Below are 16,251 nucleotides of genomic sequence, written 5' to 3'. Positions count from 1 at the left end.
GCCCCCTGCTGTGACAGTGACTCCAATGCTAAGTCTGAGGAAAAGAGAGCTCCAGTGAAGAGAAGCCAGACCCTGACACGGGGCCAGGAAAAGGAACACAGTTAGGACAGGTCACCTGATGAAACAAGTGCATCTTTGGAAGCTTGCAGGGATGTCCTTATGAAAATGCAAAGCAAGTGTAAAAGAAATTAATGTGATCTTTAAAAGATCAGAGTGAGCCGGAACATTGGTTTTTAAGATGCTGTATCAATTAGAGACCAGAGATTTTTTTCCTGATGATATTTATTTCATAAATGTAGTTATTTTTCTAAAACATATTAAAATAGAAAACATGTTCTTTTGATCAATTTATACAAAGAAAATACCAATATAGTAATAAAATACTGAAAATATATGAAAAGCACCAGAACATTAGAGAAATTACACTGGCAACAATTCTAGGAATATATTTTTTTGCAATTGTACAATAAAGTGCTATTAAATCCAGTCAAAATTAGTGGCAATATATAAAAAGTAATGCTATCATTATGAAATTTGAGGCTAGGTTTACCAGCAATTGCATTTTTAGGCAACTTGCAGATCAAACTAATGATATCTCAATGTTTTCATGCAAAAATCTATTCATTTCCATCAAGTGAAAACAATCTAAATCTACATATACGTTGGTTCTTGATAATTTGGTCATGAAAAAGTAATGATGTGATTCAAAATAAAATAATTATAGAGTACCAAAAATAATCATACAAATGTGATTAAATAAAATCAAATAAGACAGAATAAAATCACATGTAAAACAGTGATTAATCAAGACAAGTACACAAGTTTAATGCCTTTGATTTTACAGTAACTTTTCAGTAATTTTGCTAGTCACATTTAACAGACACACAAATGTTAATAAGATATGTTATTAAATTCAACTGACCAGATATTAAGGAAGAACATTTTAGTGAATCAATGTAATTTTTATATGAAAAATTAAAGGGACATTGTTAGGATAGTACATTTCCAATTTTGACTAATTATTTCCTCATTTATTTGCTGAGGAACAAAAAACATATATTTTGGTATTTGATTATATTAAAGTCAGAAATCTAACATATAAGGGAAAACCGCTGTGCACAAACACAGGGGGATACTATGGATAGTACTTAGGGTGGACTGCAGTCATTTTCACGTCTGGAGTTGGCAAACTGAAACAGAAAAACCCAAATTAAGACAGAGTATCAGACCAGTGTCCTTTGAAGGACTCTCTTATATGGCTCTTCATAACTCAGTCTTGGAATCATCAGCTTCTCCAGATGAAAACTATCAACACTACACTTCACAATAAAAAAAATCTCCAAACATGGCTCAATTAAGATTCACAATTTATTTTACAGGCAGGCTATTTTTTCTTTCATATAAAGTAGATTTACTTGTGAACCAACATGGACGGAAACTGGTGATATTAATGAGGACAAACTAATTTAATAGCAAGGTGCTTCTTTTTAGGAATTTAAGAACCGCCTGGGTATTACTGTGACAAGGCAGAGCATCAGGCAAGTAACTTAGCCCTGGTCTGAAGGTTTTACAGCTCATCACAAGTTGTTTTATAATCTTAAGTGAAGAGCTGACACTTGAGTTTTGCTTTTTTTTTCATGCTTATAGATAACTCCAGTCTTTTGTCAAGTTCCCTTTTCATAGCTGACTTGAGCAAGGAACTGAAATGTAAACGAATTCTACTGCTATGTATCTCAAAAACTAACTCTGCAAAATTTTTTATCTAACTCCTTTAAGGAAAGAGGGTGAAGGTGGCGCAATAGATGACCAGGATTTTATAACAAATGAAGCAAATGGGTGAGGGTACAGCCACAATGAGCAACATGAAAATGGCATAAAAAAAGACTGGAAAGTGGAACTGAAGAGATCTTCCCTCTGGACATCACCAATAGAATTAAAAGAAAATCTAACCAAACTTAGTTTTCGAAATTCTATCTAAAGAAGAGTGTTCAGAAAAAAAAATCCCAGCCCTGGCCTGTGTGGCTCAGTTGGTTGGGCATCGTCCCATGCACCAAGAGATTGTTAGTTTGATTCCTGGTCATGGCACATGCCTGGGTTATGGGCTCCTTCCCCAGTAGGGGACGTGTAGGAGGCAGCCAATTGATGTTTATCTCTCACATCGATGTTCTCTCTCTACCTCTCCCTTCCTCTCTCTCTACAATTGGCAAAAAACATGTTTAAGAAAAAGTCTTGCCCTAGCTGGTTTGGGTCTGTAGATAAGAGCGTCAGCCTGCGGACTGAAGGGTCCCAGGTTTGATTCTGGTCAAGGGCACATGCACAGATTGCGGGCTCGATCCCCAGTGAGGGGGTGTGCAGGAGGCAGCCGATCAATGATTCTCTCTCTTCATTTCTATCTCTCTCTCCCTCTCTGAAATCAATAAAAATATATATTTAATAAAAAGAAAAGAAAAAATTCTGAGACTAATAAAATGCAGGCTGTTAAGGAAGATAGAAAAGAAAGGCAAAAGGTGGCTAGGCATTAAGTAGTTTTACATTCCAAAAGAATATTGACTAGCATCTTCAGAAGTAACTCTCAAAATTACAAAGTCATGATTACAGAAATTACTCTGTATGTTTTGTTCCAATATACATGTTCTATATATACAGTATAGAAAAGCTAATAAGTTGGCTCAGCTATAATAATCATGTCATAAAAAAATCAGATTACATTCTTTTGGCTGCAACAAAGCATGTTATAATTTTCAGTTCTGCTAACATATACACCAGATAAAACTTAAGCTTTAAAAGTATTCAAATCAAAAGAAAAAAATAAGTTATATCTAAACTATTCATTTACACAACAAATATGCTTTTACTTATTTTACTAACCAGCTATACTCTCATCAATTTCTTAAGTGTTTCTTTATTCTAACAGTTTGTTTTCAAGATGTGTATCTGTTCCCCTTTAAGGTTGCACATTTCCTTTTAGGAAGCACAGATGTGTGACACTGTTAGTAGCATGGTGGAGAAGTTCTGGGTTTTACTTTTTCCAACTAATGGACGAAAGAGTCATGTTGCCTACCAAGCACCACTTCTTTAGCTGTACAACAAATAGAAGAAAGAGATGACAAAAGCAAGCAAGAGCACTGTTAAGGAAAGCAGCAGCTGCTGGAACCAGATACAACGCTGAACTTGGTCTTCAAGCTTTCTATTGCTTTCTAGTAAACGATTGAGCTAAACAGGGAAAAAAGGATGAAAGATGTGTATTAATAAAACTGTACATCAATCACGTGAATGACAAACAGGAATATTAGACATCCACACATTTACAGGATGGGTCCATTTATTCTGAAAGGCTGGGAGCTGGAAATGCAATGAGGAATTAGAGACATTTGGTGAACAGATGTGCATTGGCTTACTCCTGTTTTGAAAAGGTCTAATTTCTAGTTGAGAAAGGAGCAAAGTAATCACTCCCTGGAAGTAGCAGAAGCAGCTACTCAGAAAGGGTACTCCATCCTTTTTTTAATTTACCAGTAATGCACTACATGGTACCTCTTCTGTGAGACAGAATTCTTGGATTACATCCCAAAGCACCATGTGCTTTGCAATACGTTCCCAGTTCAAATTAAAATGGCCAGAGCTTTGCCCTGGCTTGTATGGCTCCATTGGTTGGATGTCATCCCATGCACTAATGGGCTGCTGCTTAGATTCCGGGTCAGGGCACATGCCCGGGTTGCGGGCTCGATCTCCAGTAGAGGGCATGCAGGAGGTAGCCGACTGATGTTTCTGTGTCATCAATGTTTCTCTCTTTCCCTCTCTAAAAATCAATAAAAAATCTTTGAAAAAAATAATAAAATGGCCAGAGCTTTAAAAAAGTTAGTAGATCTCCAAAAGTAACTCGCAGCTTACCATTTGTGATTTCGTTACTCTTTACAAAGAAGAAAGCATTTCTGTTGTGTCTATGCCAAAGGTTTTCCTTATATGAGTGGGAAAAAATGGATTTCTAATGTTAGTCAGCATTAACAACATCCTTTTAGTTAGGAAGAATGAGCACTTACTTGTAGACACATATCTTCACTGGTTTTATCTGACATGTTAAAAGCACCGTCTTTTAATGTAAGACTGGTTGGTTTACTGCTCTCCACAATATGGCATCTTAACCTATGAAAATCCAAAGGAAACATAACTTCTTAAAATTTTTAATTTTTAAAAATGAAAAGTAAAATATAAAATTTTTAAAAACCCACAGAAGTATATGTAACACAGGTAAAAATACTCATTCCTCTACCCAGATTTACCTAAGGTAACAGTGTATTTATCTTTGAAGGGGACAGAATTTGGCACAAATATTATCTTGAACTCAGTAAAAAAAAAATACCAAAAAAACAGCAGACACCGGAAAAGCTCTGAAAAGAAAGAAGTTACCCCTTTGTAAGAAAGAGTTACATTTACAAGGGAATCTCCATTTGTAAGGGTGTCTCCCTCACTGTACCAGGAAGAAGACTAAATCTGTAGACTCTCATCAATGGAGAAGGCACTGACCTAAATCTACATAACAGTCTTATCCTTGTTTCCTGTGCTTTTCCTGATAACTTCCCATAACTGGATCCTTTACCCCAACATCATCTTAATTGTAGATGGTGTTTAAGGTGGTGGCCTGGGCCAGTTGGGGGAGTTTTATTGTTTTCTGGATCTCTCCCATGCACACAGAAGAATCTATAATAATAAAAGCGTAATATGCTAATTAGACCATATGTCCTTCCGGACAACCTTCCCGACGAAGCCACAGCGGCAGGGGCCGAGGCAGAGCGGGTGGGGCCGAGGCAGAGGCAGTTGCTACAGCAGCGGGGCCGAGCCCCTTGCACGGATTTCGTGCATCGGGCCTCCAGTATACATATATTAAACTTCTGTTTTTCTCCTGTTGTCTGTCTTCCATTGTGGGGTGGGGGCTCTCAGCCAAGAACCTAGAAAGGTAAAGCAAAATTATTTTTCCTTCCCTACAGTACGGTGACCTACTATGGGACCTGCTGAGACACCATACTCATTTGGGAGCCTGCAGGTTGGATCCTGGAAAACTGGCAGAAGCTGGCAAAGGTAAGAATTCTTTTAAAAAGTCAGTTTTCCTGGATCTCACCCTAGTGCCAGACTGAGAGGGGAAAGTCCTTGTCCTCTCCTTTCCAAATTTAGATTAGAAGGAGAAATATTTGTGTGAATTAGTTCCTTCGGTATTGGTATAGTGGTTTTGGTAGAGATTTTTGCTGCATACTCTTTTCTTTTTTGTTGTTGTTGTTAATCCTCACCTGAATATGTTTTTTTCCATTGTTTTCAGAGTGAGTGAAAGGGAGGGGGGAGAGGAGGAGGGAGGAGAGAGAGAGAGAGATCCATTGGTTGCCTCCCACACGCACCCCAACTGGGGGCAGGGAGCAAATTCACAACCCAGGTGCCCTTGACCGGGAATTGAACCCTTGACCCTTTGGTGCATGGGCCCACACTCTAACCACTGACCCATACTGGCCAGGGCAGTACTCTTATTTTCTATTGATCCTTTTCCTTCCCAGAGTAAGTCACTGTTTTCTTTTGTGTCATTTGTCATAAGGAGAAGAACCATATGCCCAATGAAGTTTTCCTTTTGTCTTGTTCTATGTCTCGAGAGCTTGGCTTTCTGACCAGTTAGGGATATTCTCTCTGGAGAGATGCATGCATCTGGTGACCAGCTGAATAGGCTTGGGGATCAGAGACACAAAGTAATAAGCGGCATTCTCTGTGGGACTGCGCCAGCTCCCATGGGAGTTTATCATACGGGGCCCTGGTCTCTAAGGAACATTTGTTGTCTCAACCTTCATTGTCTCGTAAGTGCTGGAAAAGTCCCATTCCAGTAGCACCTGCCTGGTGTCAGAGATTAGCGGGTCTGTGATTGGGGGCACCTCACATTGCTTGTTGGAAAACAGAGACATGCTTGTCCTATACTATTTTACTGCCTGAGACAATGAAGATTTTTGCTTTCTTAATAGAGCTAACTCTGCGAGTGAACTTTTTGATCTTGTGAGGACCGCATTTTTTGAACCCTCTTTTGGGATACCTCTTGCATCCATGGTTAAACCATACAAAGGCTTATTGGTTTGAGTCGCTATTGAGATTAATATAAGATCCTACTGATCAGTGGCCAGGTGATAGATCCTTTGAAATGTAAAACCTTCCATGTTTGAAAAAATTTTAGACCGCTCTCATCCTAAACAATGTCTTATTGGTATCTATGCAAAGACCAAATTGAAAGGACAGGAAAGAGTATGGCAAAGTCCCTAGCCTTAAGGAGTTCCTTATCAAGATGAAATTATAAGGCTCTCTTTCCCTCTACTTTTAGAAGATATCTATCAAATTTAGAGAAGAGTTAAAAAAGATCAGTGGCCATTCAGTCCCTAATCACAGGGACCTTGACTGACTGCTAAATCACATTCTTCCCACCCATGATTATACTGAAGTTATCAGACAATATCTCTGTGTTGACACATCCAGATTCTTGTGACTGGCCGGAAAGCAAGTGTCTGCTATTAGCAACCATCTTGAGAAACTCCAGGTCTCATTCAACTGGGCACCCCCACAGCCTCGCAGAACTCAGGGCCCACACTAGATGCCTCAATGTCTGCCAAACACTAGAAGGCACATGTCTTTTTTCTGATCTTTCCCACCACATTTCAAGGCCTATGAGTAAAAAGCATACCTGTGCTCCATCACTTTGCTCCTGGGAACTTCTTTCCAGAACTGAGCCAATTCTGCTGGGCCTGTGCCAGATGTCTGTTCCATTTCTGCAGCCATTATCAGAAACCGGTCTTGGGCAGAGACTGCAAAGCCTGTGTTCAAAAGGGCAAATTATTTGAACAGGAATCGTTACCAAAGTTTAGGTGTGTGGCTTAAGGTGTTATTCTAGAAAAAGTAAGGAAAATAGGGATATGGAACTACCGTAAAAAAGGGAAAAAGTCCTAAAAAATGAGTTCTTTTTGGAAATTAATTTCAACTGGTATCAGCTGAAACAATTTTACTCGTTAAAAAACAAGTGACAATTATGTAACGCTGGGAAGGACTTGGGAGACACATTTGCCCATTTCATTTTACATGTGGGAAAACAGGTGCCTACAGTGCAATGGCTATCACATGACAACTTACCCCCGTGTGGAGAAACAACTATATCAATGGATGCTCCAGGGTCACAGCTGCTGTTGCTAGGCTTGACTCTGTATTTTTCCGGAGCAGTTGTTCTCACCTGTTTATAAATATAGTAGTCACATAATAACCTCTATGACTTTTGGGGAAATGGCTTATAAGGGACTTTTAACAAAATTAGCAGTTAATCAATAACCAAAACTTACAAAATAAGCTTTGATGATTATGCATAGAATATATCTTTGCTCACCATTAGGAAAAAAGCATCTCAAGCTATTTAAAAAATATTTACTCATTTTTAAGTCCAATTGTCACTTAGCCTTCCCCTTAAATAAAATAAGTATTCTATCTGTTAAATATTTATCATGTGCTCATCACCTGAATTAACACAAATTCAAAAACCTGAATCCACATGTTACAATAGTGTTCAAAATTAAAAAAACAACACAGCTGATAATCAAAGGACATCCAGACATCCTAATGGTTAAATTTAATAGAGGACTTAAGGAAGTAATACCTACAATATGGGATGGTGGTAGACTCAGTCTTATGACACTTAATGGTCAATATCAGTTTAGTATCCAGTATAAACTAATACTCCTGAATATACTATACTTGGGAGAAAATGCATATTTGATTTTATAATTTTATTTTAAGAAATATTATTAAGAACTAATCATATAACGAAGAGTGATTTCCTTGGGTTTTTTATTTACAACAAATGTTAAACCCTGGAATTAATTTGGGCATTAGCCTGTTATTATAAATAAAAGATTGAAATACAGATCCCAGGAAAAATTCTGGATAAGCTAAGGCATTATAACATGCCTAAAAAGATCATAAATAAAAGCATTGTGTAAGTTCAAAATTATCAATCTTTCAATTAATATTGTCTAAATGTCATGTCAAATTTTCACACATAATTTGTCCTATATTTCAAAAATTTACCTTAAATGCCACTATGTTTTTAGTTACATTTGTCAACACTATTAAAGTTTTCTTCTCTCCAGATTCTGCACTTCCAAAATACAGTTCTTCCGCTGGGCTAAGTAATGACAAAAACATAGGACATCTGTATTACTCAAAATAAATGACAATCTAATCCAGCTTGAAGAAAAACATTTGGTTAATATTTTATGCTCATTTGCATAAGTGAATTTTATCAAAAAAGACAAGATTACAAAATAATTACCTAATATATTTTGTATGTTAATCTTATTAATCCAATGCATGCTATTTAAAAAGTCCTATGGTTTCCCCAAGATCAAAAGCAAAATAGGAAGGAACACAGAATTATAAAGATTCTGAATTAGTCCTAAAATCAGCTCCAACTTAAGGTACACTTACTTGAACTCTTTGGAAGGTTATAGACAATAATGAAAGCAAAGACGGAATTGCTGCCTCAACTTCATCTAATTACAACAGATTAGAGTGGAGCATATTTTTATACACCAACAGAGAAGAGCATAACTTCAAAAGAAAGATCATTAGAGATGTATTCAAGTAACAGAATAATTTCTTACTAATAAAGGCCTTTTCTGTGTAATAGGGAAGAAGAAAAATAAACACAAATAAAATCTAGGGTGAGAAGTGCAGGAAGAATTTGTCAAACAGTGAAACCAGAGAGCCTCAAAATGCACATTTTACTGTTCTTGGCTACTGTAATGTCCGTGACCTAAAATGAAAACACAAACACTTCAGCTAAGTTGTCCAAACTGGATCAGGTGCCTCCAAACAATGGGAAGGACAGTATTTTTGTTTTTGTTTTAGATAAAAAGGTGAATTCTTCAGATAGCTCTTGACGTAGAGATGCACCTTTAAATAGACTCATGTTATGACAGGAATGTCTTCACATCAGAGATGTTTATTCATTTAGAGAACATACATTTTTAAGGAAGTGCTCTCCCAGTAGGGCTTTGTGAGCAGGGCTGTTGGTCTCCTTTTCGGACTCAACCTGAAGTATGCCACAGAAACGTCAGGAAGGTTTTGGATATCAGAACTGCTCCCAGAAACCAGCACAGAAACTGTGAGAAGCTCTGGGGAGGCAGACATAGGATGGGTCCTTGGGTGCGTGTGGAAGCCCTGTGACTTTCCTGGAACAGAGGCAGGTAATGGCAGAGACCCAAGTTCCACTTTGGCTTTCTCCCTACTGAGCTCTTCCGGCCATACCTTGATATTTATAAGCCTTGATATTACAAAAATAAATGTAAATATTTATAACCTATGGTTTTGACAATCCTCTAGTGAAAAAATGGAGTAACTTCCAAACCAGTAGAGGGAAAAATGGGAAACAAACTTCAAAGAGGTAAAATGGCAAAGAAAAAACATGGTAAACTGAACAGTCATGCGTGTTTTTGTTTCTCTTTCTTCCTCTCTCACATACATACATGACAAATCCAAATATAACAGTAATCATAATACGTGTAAACAAACTAATCTTGTCATTTTGAGAATCTCAGATTCAATTTGTTAGAACTCTGGCTGCATTGTTCATAACAGACATACCTAAAACAATTACATAGAAAAGTTTCAAGTAAAGGCATAGAAAATGATATATTAGGTCATCACTAAAGAAAGATGGTATAGCAACATTAATATAAGGCTAAATAGATTTACCAACCAAAAAGCATCATTAGAGAGAAAGAGGTCTTTACATAATGATAAAGAAACAATCCTGATTCTTTTGGATTGCACAACCTAGAAACAAGGGATGGGTTGAAATGTGGCTTTAATAAAACTATTTTTCTGGTTCAGCTTTAGCTTTTGGAAGGTCAAATCGATAAATACCTACATTTCAATGTTGTTTCTGGAATCTGTGAACTTGTTTAAAGTCTAACAGTATCAGTAAAATGAGAAAAATACATGTCATTCAGATTTACTGTTACTATAAGAATATCCAATCTAATAAAAGAGTAATATGCAAATTAACCACCACTCTGAGACAAAAGATGGCAGTGCCATAGCGGCTGGAGGAGGTGGGGGGCGGGGAGATGCTGGCGGCACGGCGATGCAAGCCCAGCATCCCGTGCCCTGGCTGCGTGGAGGGAGGGCCTCTGGCCAGAGGCCAGGGCGTGGGACGCTGGCATCATTGCAGGCCAGGCTGAGGGACACACCCCCCCGCCACCCCAGTGCACAAATTTCGTGCACCAGGCCTCTAGTTCACTCTTATTACCTGATATATGAGGGCCTTTTAAACACACTGAATGGAAAATAATAAAAAGGTGGCTAAAACTATCCATTATGTCTGGAAACCAAGGTCTTTAGATAACTCTTAATTTTGTATTTCGCCAGTTTCAAAAACAGTATAGAAGTTTTCTTACTTTGCAGTTCCCTCAAGATGATCAAAATATGTTATGAAAGCATAGCTAATAAAATCTTCCATTATTACCTGATGTGTAATAAGGGCCCTTTAAATACACTCAATGGTTTTTTGAAAGCTTTAGTCTTGGAATCAACTTTTTCATTTTCTTCTGCTTTGGAAGTAGATTCAGTTAGGTTAATCTAAAGATTAAAAAAATATGAAGAAAAGATCAAGAAATTTAGTTTCATACTTGATGGTTGGGCAGGTCATTAGGTCAAGAAGTAAACATTAGATTGATTCAATGCAAATTATAATCTTTAATGTAGCTTTATTATACCTAAATTACATAATTAATATATATTGTTACATTAACATACAATTTGAGTGCCTACTATAAATGATTATAGAAAATACAACATGGTCCTTCCCTTAAGAGTCTTTGGATTTGTTTTAAATTATAATGTATTTATCAAGCCCCTGATTATAAGAAGACAACTAAGTGCTTTTTAAAATATGAAACAAAGAGAGGAAGTAGATCAAGAAGGTAAGGTATTAATTTTATTTCAGATAAATAAAAATAGTTTAGATAACACCGTCAAGTGCATTTTGCCAATTTTTATACAAAAGTATGGAATCACCCCATCCCATCCTTCTTTCTTTGTACATACAAAGATGCAGAAGGACAGAAAGTTGTGAATTACCCAGAATCGCATAGCAAGCTATTAGTAGAATTGGGGCTAGGCCACAGCTTTTGACTTAATTTCATATTATTATTAAAATTACCTTTTTTAGAATAGCTACTTGTTCTTCATTAAAAATTGCTTCCAAGATTTCTTTGCCATCACTTTCTGTATCTTCCTTACTCGAAGCTTCATCCTCACTGGCAATAGGCCCATTTTCACACAACGGTGTCTGGAAGTCATCATCTACTAGTGGTGGGTAGCTATATTTGAAAGGATCCTAGAAGAAAAGGAATTTTGGATCAGCTTGCTAAGGGGTGGGTAGAAAAAGAATTCTCTTAGTAAAGTTGAATTCCTTCATTTGGCCAAGGAAATAGACCGAATCAGACAGTGAAATTTAAAACAAACCAGAAAAGGAAAAAGTAATCAGTGGTGTGAGACAATTGGCCAGCCATCTGTAAAACAAGCAAACTGGATCTTTAGCTCACACTTTACACCAAAAAGAATTTCAGATGGATGAAAGCTTTAAGTGTGTCTGCAAGTCTGTGTGTGTATTTACTTTTTAAAACCATATAAGCTCCAGAGCAACACACAAGAGGATAGAAAAAAACCAAAACAAACCTAAGCAGGGATAGCCTTTCTAAGCAGAGCACAAAAAATAGAAGGCATGCAAATATTGATAAAAATTGAGCACAGTAAAATAAAACTTTTAAAAAAGGGCCACAAACTGGGAAAATGTGCAGCACACACAGAATAAAAAAACAACTTTTGTTAATATATACAAGAAAAGAATAACCTAACAGAACAAGGAATAAAGGAACGATACAGTTCACAGAAAAATAATGAAGGCTGCCTTTTAAGTCATTAAAACATGCTCAGCATCACTGACAATAAAAGAAAAGAAAATTAAAACTATAATGAAATATTTTTCACCCCAAACTGGCAAAAACGATACTATGTGGTGTTGGCAGGAATGTGGTTCAAATGTTCTCACACATTATTGGTAAATGACCACAATCTCTTTAGAGGAAATTGGCAACAGCTATAAAAATTAAACACTAAATATACCCATTGACCTAATTTTACTTCCAGGAGTTTATCCTCTATATATACTGCCGCACCCACTCATCAAGAATTATTTACAAGGATAGTCACTGCAGCACTATTAGTAATGGCAAAAAATTAGAAAATAAGTAATGTACCTTCAAAAGAGAACTGATTAAATAAGTTATGTTATATCCACACAGTGGAATGTCCTGCAATGGCTAATGAGTCAGGTAGACCTCTATGAATCAATATGGTATAACTTAAAAATAAATTATATAAAAAACCCCACAATAGAATATATATGACATGTGACCATTATGTAAAATAGTATAATGGACACAATATCTCCAGAAGGAGAGAAAACCTGGAAACAGTGACTGCCCCTGGGGCAGTGACCTGTGGAGGGAGACATACTTTTCACTGTAATGTTATACTTTTCAATCTTTGTTATTCTTTTCTGTTAAAATAAAAGTGTATGTATTACTTTTTGAAAACAAAAATTAAAAAATTAAAAAAATTAGTAGTCCTAACTACAATTGTGACTACAATCTGAAGAAATATACCGCTAACATCAGAGAATGGGAAATAAAATAACCTTTTATATCTCTAAAAAGAAAAATAAATTTTACTAAATGCTATTAATTTTAAGATAATTCTATGGGCAAATGTTAAAAAATGTCAAATCAATAAAATCATCATTTTAACTAAGGGTAGTACTTGAAATGAACCATAGTCTGTTTTTTATAGGTTAAACTATGAAATATAAAGTCTCAGAATAGGAAAGCATCAAACTTCAAATAAAAAAATATTAGTTCAAGTTTTTTTAATCAAAGAAAACAAACAAGGACATACCAAAACTTTTCATCTTGCTATCCCCTTGGTTCTGGTTGAATACAATTTTGCCAGGAAGGCAGTATACAAAGAAGATTATAAAAATCAAGTAGAAATATTGTCAATCAAGTTAACCCAAGGCATACCATTTCTAAAGGTTTTAAAGTTTATAAATAGTCATTATCACAATATGTTTTATTGTTATATGGTATTAAGAATTTAACACATACCTACTTACTCCTGATCTCTTATTTGTAAGTACTAAAATCATTTGCAAAAAACTTGATAGTATACATTATCTTTTATTTTACTTATTTTTTAAGTATTTTTTATTTATTTCAGAGAGGAAGGGAAAGGGAGAGATAGATAAAAACATCAATAATGAGAGAGAATCATTGTTGGCTGCCTCCTGCACACACCCCCACTGGGGACCAAGCCTATAACCCAGGCATGTGCCCTGACTGGGAATCCAACTGTTGACCTCCTGGTTCATGGGTCGATGCTCAACCGCTGAGGTACGCTGGCCGGGCTACATTATCTTTTAAATGAAAAAGGTTATTTAATAGTAAACAATTGGAAACAAACTAAAGATACATAAAAAAAAACTCATACCTAATGGTTATTAATTAACTTATGGTTCATCTCTAGACTCTGGAATATTTTGCAGTCAGAAGTAAGAGTAAGACAGGTTGTCACATATTGATTTGAAATTATCTCTGAGACAGGTAAAGAAAAAAGCAGGATGCATAATAGTGTATAAATATACTACTTGGTTAAAAGAGAGGGGAAGAAGGAAGAATTACATATATAGTATATTTGCTTATACATATATCCTACAGTTGCTTCTTTAGGCAATACAGATCCCTGGAAAAAATAAATAATGGAACTGGGGAGGGGCACAGGGTGACTAAAATAGCAGTAGAAAGACTTTTACTGAACACTTGTTTCTAAATACTGAATACATTTTTACTGAATAGTTTTCAGTTCAAATCCATTCAAAAATAGCAATGTAACAACTTGAAAACTTAAAAAAAATGTAACACTGCTTATTATTTTGGTGAATCTATGAGCTTTCCTTTGGATATTATGACACTGCTTTTCCTTTTTCCTTGAGGAAAGAATACAGCCTAATGTGCCATGACCCAGTCTTATTTTAGGAACAAGTTTCAAGTACTATACTTACAGTTCCACCCATGTGGGGAGGCAGGTATTCTACACTGACATAGTCTTGGACTTCATGTTTATTTGTAAACTTCAACAAACTCACTGCTTCTGGACCGAGCCAGGATTTCACAATTTTGAAAGCAGCTGAAGAAAAAAACAGTTACTTTATTAAATTATTTTCATTCTCTTTCTCAATTAATTTACTGTAGGTGCTAACTCAGGTCTTCTGAAAATAGGTTAGACTAAAATTTGTTAATATGTATATTCCCATGACATGATACTTAACATTGTCTAATTCCTACAGACATTTACACTGTGACTTTCCCTTACAGATTTCAATGGTCCATAAAGATTCAAGAAGATTCAATTACTCTAATGTTCTCAAATATACTCATCAGAGTTTTGGCCTCTGCACAAATCCATCAATAATCCCAACTATTAAGATTTCCAGACACTAAATCAAACAGCATTGATTGAGGGAATAACTGCACAATATTATGGGAAGAGTCATTTGCCTTATGTTTCTGATAAAACTTCCAGTCTGAAAAACTTTCTGAAATGGGAAGTCAGGAAGAGAAGTAGGCCACCTCATAATGGGTGTGAGCTACACCCAGATTTCCATCCTAATCCTAACCTCTGCCTTTCTCTCAAGTCCTCCAATCTATGTAATTGTGAGGAACTGACAGAATCTGCAAGAATAAACTGTTATCAAACCCAGCTGTTTAATAATTATAATCTGTTTTGTCATGCCATTCTGTAAATAATTTTTTAAACCTTCTTTCCATTGTGACATTCCAAACACATTTTAAAGAAATTAAAAGAGGAATCCTGCATTAAATTTGCAAAAGCATCAATTTAAATCAAGAAATAAAACAGTATAATAATGGAAGGAGACTTGACTTGGGGTGGTGAATACACAATACAATGTATAGATGATGTTACAGAATCGTACACCTGAAACCTATATAAGTTTATTAACCAATGTCACCCCAATAAATTCAATAAAAAAGAGAAAAAAAGAAATAAAACAGCATAACAAATGCTGAATATAGTTCAGAAAATTATATTTTCACTTTGGCTAATTGTGCTTAAATTTTTTTACATAACATTTGCATTTTCATTTCTATCTAAAAAGTCTGAGTTGACATATTTAAAGTAATACTGCTTGAATTATCTAAAGTGCTCTATCTGTTAGTTTAGAACAGTGTTATCTATATACACTGAGTGGCCACATTATTATGATCTCTGAACACATAATAATCTGGCCACTCAGTGTATATAAAAGCCTAAGTGACCAAACAACCGAACGATTGAACAACCGGTCGACCAGTCGCTATGGTGCGCACTGACCACCAGGGGCAGACACTCAATGCAGGAGCTGCCCCTTGGTAGTCAGTGTGCTCCCACAGCCAACCTCCCATGGTCCTTTCCCTCCCCTCCCACTGGCCCGATCCAGACTGGGCGAGACGGCCCCGACTGCTGACCAGGCTGAGGGACCTCACCCGTGCACGAATTCATGCACCAGGCCTCTAGATGATATATAATTTACATATCATAAAATTTATCCTTTTAAAGTATACACATCAATGGTTTTTAGTATATTCACAGAGTTGCACAACCATCACCACTCTCTTAATTTTAGAACATTTTCATCACACCAGAAAGAAACCCTCACTTATCAATCTCTCCTTGTCTTGTCTTCTCCCATTCCATGGTAAACACTAATCTACTTTCTGTCTATATGGATTTGCCTATTTTGGACATTTCATATAAATAGAATCATACAATGTTTTTTTTTTCCTTCTGGTTTTGTTCATTTACTTAGCATGTTTTTAAGGTTCATCCATGACATAGCATTTAAAAGGTATTTAATTCCTTTTTATGACTGAATAATTGTCCATTTTATGGATATATAACACTTGTTTATCCATTCATCAGTTATGAATATTTGGGTTTCCACTTTTCACTATTATGAGTAAAGCTGCTATGACCATTTGTGTACAAGTTTGTGTGTGAGCATATGGTTTCACTTCTCTTGAAGATATATAGCCAGGAGTGGAATTGCTGGGCCATATAGTAATTTATGGATCA

The 16,251-nt window shown here is 36.1% G+C and overlaps 1 protein-coding gene across 2 annotated transcripts in view; it reads right to left on the bottom strand.

Moving 5' to 3' along the window:
* Positions 1 to 276: 276 nt before the first annotated feature.
* MOSPD2 (motile sperm domain containing 2) overlaps positions 277 to 16,251 on the bottom strand; it is a 39,178-nt gene continuing 23,203 nt past the window's right edge. Inside the window, exons 8-15 of one of the 2 annotated variants that reach the window (XM_008154922.3) lie at positions 14,180 to 14,304; positions 11,222 to 11,398; positions 10,526 to 10,638; positions 8,086 to 8,182; positions 7,141 to 7,237; positions 6,698 to 6,827; positions 4,038 to 4,140; positions 277 to 3,213 (exon numbers count right to left, since the gene is read on the bottom strand). In XM_008154922.3, coding sequence (XP_008153144.2) covers positions 3,076 to 3,213; positions 4,038 to 4,140; positions 6,698 to 6,827; positions 7,141 to 7,237; positions 8,086 to 8,182; positions 10,526 to 10,638; positions 11,222 to 11,398; positions 14,180 to 14,304 — 980 coding nt within the window. In that variant the 3' untranslated portion in view covers positions 277 to 3,075. The remainder of the gene's footprint in view (positions 3,214 to 4,037; positions 4,141 to 6,697; positions 6,828 to 7,140; positions 7,238 to 8,085; positions 8,183 to 10,525; positions 10,639 to 11,221; positions 11,399 to 14,179; positions 14,305 to 16,251) is intronic. The other variant, XM_028130281.2, reaches the window with a different exon arrangement.

This window comes from Eptesicus fuscus, chromosome 1 (assembly GCF_027574615.1).
Source record: "Eptesicus fuscus isolate TK198812 chromosome 1, DD_ASM_mEF_20220401, whole genome shotgun sequence".
NCBI classification, from domain to species: domain Eukaryota; kingdom Metazoa; phylum Chordata; class Mammalia; order Chiroptera; family Vespertilionidae; genus Eptesicus; species Eptesicus fuscus.
Note: the sequence above shows the minus strand (reverse complement) of the source record. Positions and strands in the feature narration are given on the sequence as shown.